Source organism: Sapajus apella, unplaced genomic scaffold (genome assembly GCF_009761245.1).
Source record: "Sapajus apella isolate SASKATOON/1434 unplaced genomic scaffold, GSC_monkey_1.0 scaffold22, whole genome shotgun sequence".
Taxonomy (NCBI): Eukaryota; Metazoa; Chordata; class Mammalia; order Primates; family Cebidae; genus Sapajus; species Sapajus apella.
The window spans coordinates 3,731,791-3,745,440 of NW_022436962.1; the positions used below are offsets into that span (position 1 = coordinate 3,731,791).

The window sequence follows — 13,650 nt, forward strand, 5'->3', positions numbered from 1 at the left end:
TCGAGATGGAGTTTCGCTCTTGTTACCCAGGCTGGAGTGCAGTGGCGCGATCTCGGCTCACTGCAACCTCTGCCTCCCGGGTTCAGGCAATTCTCCTGCCTCAGCCTCCTGAGTAGCTGGGATTACAGGCACACGCCACCATGCCCAGCTAATTTTTTGTATTTTTAGTAGAGACGGGGTTTCACCATGTTGACCAGGATGGTCTCGATCTCTTGACCTTGTGATCCACCCGCCTCGGCCTCCCAAAGTGCTGGGATTACAGGCTTGAGCCACCGCGCCCGGCGACTTTTTTTTTTCTTTCCAGACAGAGGCTTGTTCTGTTGCCCAGGCTGGAGTGCAGTGGTGTGATCTCAGCTCACTGCAACCTCCGCCTCCTGGGTTCAAGCAATTCTCCTGCCTCAGCCTCCTGAGCAGCTGGGATACAGGCACCTGCCACCATGCCAGGCTAGTTTTTGTATTTTTAGTAGAGATAGGGTTTCCACATGTTGGCCAGGCTGGTGTTGAACTCCTGACCTCAAGTGAGCCACTGTGCCCGGCCGACTTTATTTTTTAGTGCAGTTTTAAGTTCACCATAAAATTGAGCAGAAGGTACAGAGATTCTTCATATATCCCCTTCCCCCTGACAAACACAAGCCTTCCCCACTGTCAGCATTTCATACCAGAGTGAAACCTTTACAAGGCATGTCACTACATTGACACATCCTTATCACCCAAAGTCCATCATTTACATTAAGTAGGTAGGGCTCACTGTTGCTGTTGTACATTCAATGGGTTTGGACACACGTAATGACATGTATCTGCCATTACGGTAGCATACAGGGTAGTGTCCCTGCCCTAGAAATCCTCTGTGCTCTGTCTAGTCATCCCTCCTTCCACCCAACCACTGGCAACCACCCATCTTTTTATTGTCTCCATAGTTTTGCCTTTTCCAGAATGTCACACAGTTGGAATCATACAATATAGAGCCTTTTCAAAGTGCCGTCTTTCATTTAGTAATACACATTTAAGCGTCCTCCATGTCTTTTCATGGGCCAATAGCTCATTTCTTTTCAGTGTTGTGTAATATTTCATGGTCTGGACATACCACAGTCCAACCGTTCACATACTAAAGGACATTCTGGTTTCTTCCAAGTTTTGGCAGTTAGGAATAAAGCTGCTAGAAACATCCCTATGCATGTTTTTGTGTGGACGTAAATTTTCTCCATAACCATTTAAACATACACAGTTCAGTAGCGTTAAGTTCTTTGGATTGTTATGCAACCAATTTCCAAAATTTTTATCTGACAAACTGAAACTCTACACCCATTCAGCAACGACCTCTGTCCTCATTCCCCTCATGCCTGCCAACAACCATTCTATTTTCTGTGCCTGTGAATTTGACACCAGATAAATTCATTTGACACAGGTGCCTCTACTTCCCTCATATAAGTGGACTCATGAGTGTTCTCTTTTTGTGGCTCCCTTATTTCACTTAGCATAATGTCTTCAGTGTGACTGAGACCAGATTAGACCACCATGCCCTTTGAACATTGGTATGGTACCACAGAATCAAGTGGTTTCCAAACGATGATCAGTGGGAACTTTTTTTCTAAGCCATGTACATTAAAAAAAAAAAAGGCAAAAGTGGAGAAATTCTTTTAGCCTTGCCACCTGTACAATACAGTAGGAAAGGGCTGGGGAGGGGGCTGGTCCATCTAAGTCCCCACAAAGGTGCCCCATGACACGAGACTGTGCTCAGACTCCATATTGACTATTATATATAATAGTGATTTGTGGCATTTAAGATGTCAAATCTCCTTTAAAATGGTCAAACGTCAAGTTGTGTTACATGCCAATATAAATGTCAAATGTATATTATTTCATTCAAATTATCTGAAAACTATTCATTTGCATATCATGAGACCCTTGAGAAGTGGAACTATTTGACTAACCAGCACGTCCCATTCTCCAGCTCTAGCAAGTGACAAAACTTGCAGGCATTCACAGTATAGGGGAAGAACTCTAGGACTTTAAAATAATGAGCCCTGCAGCGTTCAGAGTCTTGCTCCACCAGAGGGAAGTCTTGTGGTAGAGGGCACAAGGACTTTAGAGTTAGTCAGGCCTGGTCATAAATTCAGGATCTTCTTAAGACCATTAAAATCCTAGATGAGTTTCTCAACCCTTCCAAGCCTCTGTTTTCTCATCAGGAAAATGGTATTAATAATAACTTCCCCCTAAGATTCTTAAGAGGATTAAATGAGAAAACATGTGAAAGACACTTGTCACATTAGCTGGGGCTTGGTAAGTGTTATTTCCTCTCTCATTCTTACTACCTTTGAGATCTTGGGAAAGCCATTTAATTCCCCTGATTCTTAATTTCATAATAGTTATAACACCTTCTAGGTAGAATCGTTTACAATTTAGCTTCTCCTGAATCCCACTCCTAGCTCAGCTGTTTTCTACACATTCTCACTAACTCCTGGGATTTCACCCTCGCCTGTACACTGACAAGTCCCAAATCTATACCTCCAGCCCAGGCCTTTGTCTCGAGGTCTAGACCTTTATGTCTGTGCATCTCCTGGACATCTTCACCCAATATTCCATGTGCTTCTGAAATTCAACATGGCCGTACCTAGACTCCTTAAATATTGCTCCTCAAATCTGTTGCTGCTCTTGCCTTGGCGATGGCCACCGCCTTCCTCCATTAACAGACATCTGGAAGCCATCCAGGACCCTCACTCTTTCTCTCTGTTTCTCCTACTTTTTATTAACCCAAGGCCAACAAGCCCTGTTGCATCGACCATCTTGGTGCCTTTCAAGTCCCTCCCCACCTCACTGGCCACCATAGCTCTCACCTGTGTCCCTGCAGCAGCCTCCGGGCTGGTGTCCCTCCATGAGTCTGCTCTCTACTCACCCTCCTGCACATGCCAGTCCCTTCTACATACTTCTGGCAGAATTTCTTTTTCTTCTTTTTTAAATCAGAAAGCTGACCATTTCCCTCTTCCTAAAACATTCAGTGTTTCTGCCTTGCTTTCAGAATAAAATCCAGGCCATCCGACATGCAACGCTCTTCACAGTCTTAAACCTTATGACCCATCTTCATCTTGTCCACCTGTTCCTTCTCCACAAAGACTGAGCTGCTTAGCAGTGTATCAAAGGCCTCTCTGTTCTTTCCTTCTCTAGGGTTTGTGTATAGGCCACTGTCTGCTACCATGTGTGTTGTCTTCCACGTGTTGCTCAGCTCATTTTAACTTATCCTTCAAAACTCCTCAGGTGTCACCTCCCTCAGGGACCCCTCTTTTCTCTTGAACCCTGTGTTAGCTGCCCATCCTGTGTGGGCACTGCATATCTGTATCACATTAACTAAGCTACTGCACACAGAGACTGTGCCTTTTGCTTCCACATTTCCAACCCCCCGACCAGACTGACTGAGACTGAATGAATGAATGAGTGTGTATATTATGTATACATGAAGGTATGAAATAATAAATAAAGCATGTTAAGAATGTTTTGTAAACTACAAGCCACCAATCAATTGTAAGGGCTTGTTATTTCCGTGTATATACATAGTATATACATTTTCTGTTCACTTTTTTTTTTTTTTTTTTTTTTTTTGAGAGGCAGAGTCTCGCTCTATTGCCCAGGCTGGAGTGCATGGCGAAATTATAGCCTACTGCAACCTTGAACTCCTGGGCTCAAGGGATACTCCTACATCAGCCTCTCAAGTAGCTGAGACTACAGGCACACACCGCCACATCCAGCTAACTTTTTATTTTTATTTTTTGGGGAGATAGGAGCCTTGCTGTGGTGTCTAGGCTGGTCTCGAGCTCCTGGGCTGAAGGAATCCTCCATTTTTTACATAGCTCCTGTAAAGGGCTGCATTTTCTTATTACTAATTTGCCTAGGAAAGCACAGAATTGTATATTCTAGTTGGTAAAAACAACTCTTGGGTTAGTGTCTATGTGTGTGTGTACACACCCATATTATCCTAAGGGGCTTCTGATAATGCATTTAAAATCTTGAGTTTCGGGGTTTGCTGGAAACTGGAGAGAGAATCTAAGTTTAGGTGTCAGCACCAAAATTAGCCTGCCCTCCCATCCCCAATCCCTAAACAGCCCTGACTTCTTTTTAAACATGAACTTTGTTCGTATGAAAAGAACTAACATGTTCTCCAACTTCCAGACGTTCTTACAAAATTAGTTATACAGATTATCCAAATTTAGCCCTTTAAAAAATAATTGTGAACATTAGCTCCTTACAGAAAATCTATGTTTTCCTTTTCTAGAGGAAAGGGCCTTCTGAGGGCAAATCGTGCGGCAGTTTATAGATTATCATCTCTCTAGAGACCTCAAAGCAAAGAAGTATTTTCTATGTGCAAAATGGTACCTCTTTTTTCCACCGTTACGTCCTTTAGAAGATTAGATAAGCCGGCTCACACCTGTAATTAATCCCGACTACTCCCAGTGACTGGGACCGAGAGTGGCTGAGGCCGGAGGATCACTGGAGCCCAGGAGCCCAAGGCTGCAGTGAGCTATGGCGGTGCCACTGCATTCCCGCCTAGGTGGCAGAACGAGAGCTGTCCCTATTTATTTTTAAAAAATCAAACAATAACATTAGTCATTTTTTAAAATAAAAAAATTAATAATCTTTAAAAAGACAAAAAAGACTAAGGAATTTGTTCCCACTTGTGGAAATTTAACAAAGATAATTACCTTGTCAGCAAAAGCCAACGCACGCCATTTCAGCCTCACAGCCCCCAGCCCCCGGCTCAGCAGAGGACCCATTTCTGAAAAATCGTGTTGAATGGGAAGGTTTACAGGCTGCACCTTTATGGCAGCTACCAGGGAGGCAGAGATGAGTATCTTCATCTTCAGAGAGAGCTGAATGTTGTGGATGACTGAAAAGTCAGCACTGTAATATATTCAAGAAGACCTAAGGGTTTACTTTCCAATAAGGATAGAAAAAATCTGAGCACCCCACTGTGAGCTTATCGTAATGCTGCTTCATATAAAAAGTTGGTAATTAGTCCCTGAGTGAATAAAGTAGAATAGATGATAAGAGATTGATACTAAGAGGAGAAGCACAAAATGCTCCTGCCAGTCATCAAAATTTAAAGGCTATAGAGAAAGGATTGGGGATGCCTCTGTCTGTTTACATACTATTTCCAACTCAGAATTTGTAATGATAGGGTTCATTAACTGGTGTTTTTAAATTGTATGAAAATGAAGCTTATATAAATTTCAAAGGAACACACGGATTGCCAAATGCAGGAGACTGCGATCCAGCTTAAAATGCCACAGAAGAACCTGTGGGAACTTTGATTTATATCCATCTCTTTTCCTCCAGCTGGGGGTCTTTTGCTAAAATCCAGATGTGGGACAATACTATTTAATATGAGAGCCAAACAGCAAATTTCAAAAACATATATTTCTGGGAACTCCAGAACCTGTAATCATTTGTCTAAATTTTGGTGTTTTTTTTTCATATAATTTAATACCAATTCATTTGTATATTTCTGGTGTTAGAGACTCCTGCTGTGTTTGAGTTCAGACCTCCCAACTTACCAGCTACCGTTCATTACATAATGTGGAATAGGCCTTGATTTTTGTAGGCGGGACATTCCAGAGAAAATGGTGAAGATTTTCAATTTCGATCCATGTTTTAATTTTCATGAAAAGGCATGCATTTTCATCAAAACTAATTCCGTGAGTACTGAGGAGACAAACTTAAGTTTCTAAACTCTTTCTAAAAAGTAAATACAAGTGAACCACATAAACGAGCGAAAATTCCAGGTCTTCTGGGTGGTGGTATCATTTGTATTTTAGCACTTAATCTTTTCCATTGCTTTTAGGTCCTTATGAACTATCTGTGAACTATCTTGATCATAGTGGAAAATCCAGGGTCTGCCCGTCAGGTCCAGTCCAGAGGATGCCAAGGACTGATTCCAATCTGAATGAGAACATAGGCATGTTTCTTTTCACACAAAACTGACCAGCAAAAATCCTCATTTGCAAAGCATGTAAATTAGAACTTGATTATTCAGATCACAAAAGGATTCATCAGAGGACTTTTTGAATAGAAAACACAATTACATTTAAAGTACAGTATTTTAGTTCAGGGAGAGATCCATTACATACATGTCAAAATTTTGAAAATCAGTTTCTAGTTAGAAAGGAAATTGCTTGTGAAATAATTTAACAGGTCAGATTCACAATTATATCAATCTCAACAAATACACCAAGAATATGAAGCAAAGAGTTATTGGATATGCGTTAGTCCAGGGATGGCTGGACTAACGCATATCCCTCAGCCCCAGGAGCTTACAGTCTGCATAGGGAGATGGACAGTTAGGTAGACAGAAGCCAGCACCCAGGCGGGCAGCAGCGCAATGATCCCGGAACAACATGGTCAGTAAATGAGAGTAATTCAATCAGAACTGCTTCCGGATCATCACCGTGTGTATAGAAGTAGAAACAATATGGACATTCAGCAATAAGAATCTTTGGAACAATTAGCAGCATATGTTTTATTATTTCATAATAACATTCATCAAAATAGCTTAATGGGATAATTAACTCAGGCATGTGGATTCAATATTGATAAGCTTTAGCAAAAAATAGTATATTTAGCTAAAGTATGAGAAACCTATATATTTTCCTGCCAGAGAAAAAAATTGCATATATTTCCAAACTTTTGACGTGTCAGTTGGAACGAGTATTCGTAGAAATTAACCATCGAGGCCAGACAAGGTAGCTCACACCTGTAATCCCAGCACTTTGGGAGGCTGGGATGAAAAAAGGTGGAAAATGCTTTACTAACTGTAAAGTGCCGCATGTGTAACATGTCCAGAGCACACCAATGTGGCTGCCAGTTTACACGCCACCCCCCAACTGTGTAGTATTTATCTGTTTGTACAACTCATTAATGAATAATCAAATATGTTTGAGTCTCCCATCTCTCTTTGAAGGAGATGTGGTACCAACTCTCTACGTATCTATTTCAGTACTAATTCCTCACTGCTTTTAATTTGGGTCAGAGACTTGGGGATGGAAAAGGGAAGCATGTTTAATGCAAAGCTATGGCCCAAATGTAAACACTGAAATCGTCCTGAACACACTTCAACAGCGAACGTATGGCAGCCTAGTGTAAAGCCTTTAGAAATTACACAATGGACATGTGCGCATCTGTAGGTTAAGTCCAACAGTATATAATGCCAAAAACAGCATGCAGTGGGTATGAGTGACTTTAACCGACTTGAGTACCTTTATCCTTTTAGTCATGGTACTGTGTGGTTTTCTTCAGAGTCTCTTTCTTATTTACTTTTTTCCAATTAGAAAATAAAGCAGGGCAGGGTGGCTGCATCTGTTTACTTTCTGAGCATGGGTGTATGTAAACACACACACATATCTGTGTATTTTTTCCAGAGGCTTCTATGTATACATCGTAGAAAAGTCATACTGTTAACATAAATAAACTCCAGAAGAGAAATTCCAGCATCCCATGTTCCCTTACCTATTGTCTGTGTGTGTGTTTGCAGGTCAGTCTGTCTTTTTTGATTCTGGCTTTCTCTCTTATTCAGTATTTATAAGGACCTGTAGGGCAGATGTCTAAAAACAACTGCATGGTCACCAGGAGTTAGGCGGAATGAAACGCCTGTGTTGATCTTCCTACATGAGTGACCAAAAGAAGAAAAGCCACACAGGATCAGACTTTTGAAACCACATTCAGGTTAAAGGGCACTGACCATCCTGGCTTGTGTTCTGCCTAAAGGACAAGGCTTTCGTTTGATAAAGATCATTAGTCACCAAGATATATATTTTAGAGAGTTCCCAGTAGCGAATATTCCGTTGGCAGTCACTGGAGTGTACCAGATGGTTCATTAGCATAGGCTAGACAAGTCAAAGACTTTCAGAATCATTTAGAAAATGTCAAACAGAAACAAGAATCCTGTCACTTTTTATTAGAATTAACTACATCATACCCTGGACACAGATTTCACCTTGGGTCAGAAAAATTAATACAGAATTATATGAATTGTGTAATATACTGGGTTAAGATAGGTCCTTCTCCAGGGACTCATTTGCTGGCAATATATTAAGATCCCTCTACTTTAGGAATCCTCAAACCTTTCCTTTTGTAAGATATGAAACGAGTTGACCTTGCTAAAAATCCATTGGTGTCTAATTGATTTGAGGTATATGCAGAATATTCAACAAGACATTCTTCTAAAGCTCTTTTGTGATCCTTTTCCCAGGAAGCTTGGTGAGTGGGGTTTACTGAATATTCAGCAGCATGTAAAGTATGCTTTATGTCAAAAGGAAAATAGATCCATTAATTGAACCCATTGCTTTAGTAAACAGGAATTAAATGCTATTGAAAATTTTTTTTTTTTAATGCAGATGTCAAAAACCTTGAAAACTTCCAGCTGGTAGAAGGTGTCCAGGAACAAGTCAATGCCGCCCTTCTGGACTACACAATGTGCAACTACCCGCAGCAGACAGAGAAATTTGGACAGCTACTTCTCCGACTACCCGAAATCCGGGCCATCAGCATGCAGGCCGAAGAATACCTCTACTACAAGCACCTGAATGGGGATGTGCCCTATAATAACCTTCTCATTGAAATGTTGCATGCAAAAAGAGCATAAGTTACAACCCCTAGGAGCTCTGCTTTCAAAACAAAAAGAGATTGGAGGGAGTGGGGAGGGGGAAGGACAGGAAGAAAAGAAGTATTCTGAACTGCTCCAAGCAACACTAATTAAAAACTTGGTTTAAAGATGTTGAATTTAAAAAGGCATAATAATCAAATACTTAATAGCAAATAAATGACGTATCAGGGTATTTGTATTGCAAGCTGTGAATCAAAGGCTTCACATCCCCAGAGGATTCCATATACAAGACATTGTAATGGAGTGGATTGAACTCACAGGTGGATACCAACACCGTCAGAATAAAAATGGACAGAACGATTCTTGTATATTTAAACTGATCTCCGCTATGAAGAAATTTAGGAACTAATCTTATTAATTAGGCTTATACAGTGGGGGATTTGAGCTTACAGGATTCCTCCACGGTAAAGCTGAACTGAAACAATTCTCAAGAATGCATCAGCTGAACCTATGATAGCCCCTCCCTCTTCCTTTGAAGGCCCCAGCACCTCTGCCCTGTGGTCACCGAATCTGTACCAAGGACCCGTGTTCAGCCACACCCAGTAGTAGCTCCACCAAATCATGAACAGCCTAATTTTGAACGTCTGTGTCTTAGACCTGCAAACAACAGCTAATAAGAAATTCTATTAATATGTTAGCTTGCCATTTTAAATATGTTCTGAGGTCTGTTTTGTCATGTGTTCATGGTGTTAAGGAAATGCAGGCAGTATCCCTCTTCTATCTTATATAAGTGTTAATTAATATTAAGGAAAATGACTACAAACTATTAAAGCAAATGCTCCATAGCTAAAGCAACTTAGACCTTATTTCTGCTACTGTTGCTGAAATGTGGCTTTGACATTGTTGGATTTCATTAAAAATTTTCTGGCAGGAAGTCTTGTTAGGATACATCAGTCTTTTTCATCCTCCAAGTTTGTAGTTCATTTAAAAATAAAACATTAAGCATATTTTGCTAGGACATCACATAGTCACAGTTCTAAGCACTTGGAAACAAAATTGACGCATGTTAATCTATGCAAAGAGAAAGAAGAGGATGAGGTGATGTATTGACTCAAGGTTTATTCTTACTGCAAGTGAACAACCTCAAAACTTGGGATGGAAACGATGATTTTTACATGTGGCTGGAAAGATATTAAAGTAATTCAAATCTTCCCCAAAGGGGAAAGGAAGAGAGTGATACTGACCTTTCTAAGTCATAGACCAAAGTCCGCTGTAGAACAAATATTGGAGGACAAAGAATCACAAATTCTCCAAACGACTATTATCAGTATTATTAACATGCGATGCCACAGGTATGAAAGTCTTGCCTTATTTCACAATTCTAAAAGGTAGCTGTGCAGATGTGGATCAACATTTGTTTAAAATAAAGTATTAATACTTTAAAGTCAAATAAAATATAGTGTTTACATTCTTTAGGTCCTGAGGGCAGGGGGATCTGTGATATAACAAAATAGCAAAAGCAGTTATTTCCTTAATGTTATTTTTCTTATTAGTAATTATTTTTAACAGTGCTTAATTATTCTATGTCGTGAGACACTAAAATCAAAAACGGAAATCTCATTTAGATTTTAATTTTTTTGAGATCATCGGCAGCACAATCACTTGTAGAAACTGTAAAAAAATGAAAGTATCTCCTAGTCTCTTAATTTTTTCATAAATGTTTCTGGCTTTTGAATAGTGTATTTATATTGTATATCATAGTTTCAACTGTAGACAATTATGATGCTAATTTATTGTTTCTTGGTTTCACCTTTGTACGTATAAGATATAACCAAGACTGAAGAAACCAAATATATGTGTTTACTGTAGCATGTCTTCAAGTTAGTGGAACTTAGTTCAGGGACATAGAAGAGTCTTAATGAATTAAAATCATTCACTTGATGAAATGTCTGTAAATCTTCATAATTCCTACCGTAGTTTATTTAATATCTATTGTAAATTATGTGACTTGTAGCTTCCTCTGGTTTTCAAGTAAACAAGGTGGAGTCTTACCTGGTTTTCCTTTCCAAGCATTGTAAGTTGTATACCAAAGATATTAGTTATTGCTTCTGTGTGTACAAAGAGGATTATTTTATTACTTTTATTAATCACCTCTAACTACTCGTCCACATGAAGGGTACACATTAGCTAAGCTGGGTGTCGACTCGTGCACAGTCTCAGTCACCCGTGTTATCTTCATGGCTCAAAGGACAATGCAACATCAGAGCTCATACCCAAAGCGTTACAGAGAACAGCAGCATCGTCGCCCTCCCCAGCTGAAAAACAAGTTGGCTAGAAGACACGTGAAGAGCAATGGTGTTGTCAACAGTTAATGAAACAGTTCTATCATGCATGTGTAACATGGGTGGAGACAGTTACGAGATGTGACTATAACTATTTGGAAGGCCTTTAACGTTGCCAAAAACCCAAATACGTTGATTTTTATTTTATATTTTAAGAGGTGGGATCTTCATCTCACATGTTGCCCAAGCTGGCCTCGAACTCTTGGGCTCAAGCATTCCTCCCACCTCAGCCTTCCCAATAGCTGGGACTACAGGTGCATGCCAGCACGCCTGGCCACATTGACTCTTAAAATCTATGTTTTCTTATTTTAAAGATATTTCCCACTGAAAATTAAACCTAAAAAATGTCACATATTGGCATGTTGTTAACCTGGTAGATTAAATCATGAGACTGGTTAGACAGAGGGTGACGTCCACAGTGCTGATCACACCAGTGACAGGAGCTGATAAGCTAAAATGCATCACAGCCAGCATCTGCTCACCTAAGGTTGACAAGTGAAGTTTCCCTAATGTTGATTGTTAGCCGATTTGTAACCTGACGTTTACTTAGTAACTGCCTGATCAATTACAGGACTTATCGGTAAAAGCAGACTCAAATATAAAGGTTTTTGGCTTAACTTGGTTTATGATGGTTGGTCTATGTTTGTAAACAGACAATATGTAATGTCTGAATATTTGTATCACAGATCTGCAGCTGCCTTGGACTTGAATCCATGCAATGTTTAGAGTGTGAAGTCGGTTACTCGATGTTTTCTTACTGTATCAATGAAATACATATTGTCATGTCACTTCTTGCCAGGAATTTCCCAACAAAATGGAATTTTTTTTTCAGTATTTCAATAAATATTGATATGCCCAGCCTGATATTTTTTTAAAGTTTTTATGTTGTCCTCATTGTATTGGATACTAAAGCTTCTAAGATACTTGACGAGGGGTGAAATCAAAAGAATCCCACAGGAATAGATACTTTTCCCTCTAGATATCTTCTAGAGTGGCTGACTATCCTTCCATGGATACCTGAAGCATTACATTCAATCTGTGCATCATTTCTAGTGTGAAATATTTTATAATCATTTACTGTTACCATTAATTAGCAGAAAAGTCTTCATAGCATCTCCCTTTTTTGCAGAGCTTATGGTGTCCTGATACTTTCCCAAGTGCTTTAGTACTTCACCTGGTCTTCAGAACAGACCCAGGAGGTTTTATCATTTTTTTATCATTAAAGCCCCTTGCATGAAACGATTTGATACGCTAGTCAGAGGAGGAGCGGGAGTTAACCCAGGCAGTTTGACTTCAGAATCAACACTCTTAAATGCTGCACCATTCTGTCTGTAGGCCAGAATGACACTTCAGATATTAGAGAAAATCAGGCATCAGGTCATCTGACAGTATGTAGATATTTATCAGTAATCCAAACATAAAAGCCTTTATACTCTATGGTGTTTAAGCCTAGAAAGTAAAATGCCCATGTTCTAGAAATTAGCCTCCTTCAGAACCGTTGTGGCTTTGCAGATGTTTAAGGCAATAAAATAACAACAAAATCCATTTTCAAAATTAATAAAACGTCTATTACAAAAGAGTACAAGAGCCATAAAGCTTAACAGTGTTTAGGAAACATTGCAGTCCAGCCTCCCACTTCACACTCCACCCTTCCCATCCCTAGCCCAGGCCAAGATAAGCAGGAAGTGCTTATTCTTTCCCAAGCAGATGCCAACTTTTCTTAGGATCCTACAAAAAGATACCATGGAGTCCAACCCAAAATACTGAGCTTACAGTCTAGTGGGTATAAAACTTACATTTTTTTTTCTTTTTTTTTTTTAGTTTTGGAGGCAGAGTTGCTCTGTCGCCCAGGCTGGAGTGCAGTGGCACATTCTCAGTTCAACAACCTCTGCTTCCGGAGCTCAAGCAATTTTCCCACCTCCACCTCCCAAGCAGCTGGGAGCGCAGGCATGCACCACCACACTCAGCTTATTTTTTATTTTTTGTAGAGATGAGGTCTTCTTATATTGCTAGGTTGGTCTCGAACCTTTGGGCTCAAGTGATCCTTCTGCCTTGGCATTCCAAAATGCTGGGATGACAGGCGTAGGCCATAGTCACCGGCTGAAAGTAAGATTTTTAAGCAACTAAGTAGTGGCCTACAAAACACATCCCCCTTGCCAACCTCTAACTAGAAAGCACTTTTTAAATCATTCTCGCTGACAGTCCATGAACTATGAATATGTATTCATATTTAAATGAACTATAATTATCACACAGAACAGTGTAGATTTTGATATTGACATATGTATATATCTGGGTAATCATCACACAGGTCAAGCAAGATAAAGCACTGGGATTTTTAAAAATGTTTTTATAAGCGGGTTATATACCTAAAAAAAAAAAATTGTTGGAGAGAGCATTTCTCCAAAGCCCAACCTGACAATTGGCAGGGCTCACCCTAATGAGTACAGAGGCCTCCCTTCCACGCACTGAGGAGCTAAATCCATCAGCACGAGGCAGCCTCTAAGAAAATCCGGCCCCCGCTGATGTGCATTTGATTGTTATATCTGATATTCAAAATAACTTTCAAGAGGTTTGTACTTTTAACTAAGTTTGACGTTCAGTTTGAAGCCATCCCTGATGTATATTTTTATGAGAAACATGTGGAAAGTTTGTTCAACATAACACAGGTCAAAATGCTACAACACTTAGTGATTTTGACATTTCCCTGGAATAATAAAG

General features: G+C 39.9%; 1 protein-coding gene across 4 annotated transcripts in view; it reads left to right on the top strand.

Annotated features, from left to right (window-relative positions):
* NR5A2 (nuclear receptor subfamily 5 group A member 2) overlaps window positions 1-11,801 on the top strand; it is a 154,816-nt gene extending 143,015 nt beyond the window's left edge. For all 4 annotated transcript variants that reach the window (XM_032288650.1, XM_032288651.1, XM_032288652.1 and 1 more), the window contains one exon: window positions 8,379-11,801. In XM_032288650.1, the coding sequence (XP_032144541.1) occupies window positions 8,379-8,626 (248 nt within the window). In that variant the 3' untranslated portion in view covers window positions 8,627-11,801. The remainder of the gene's footprint in view (window positions 1-8,378) is intronic.
* Window positions 11,802-13,650: the final 1,849 nt, after the last annotated feature.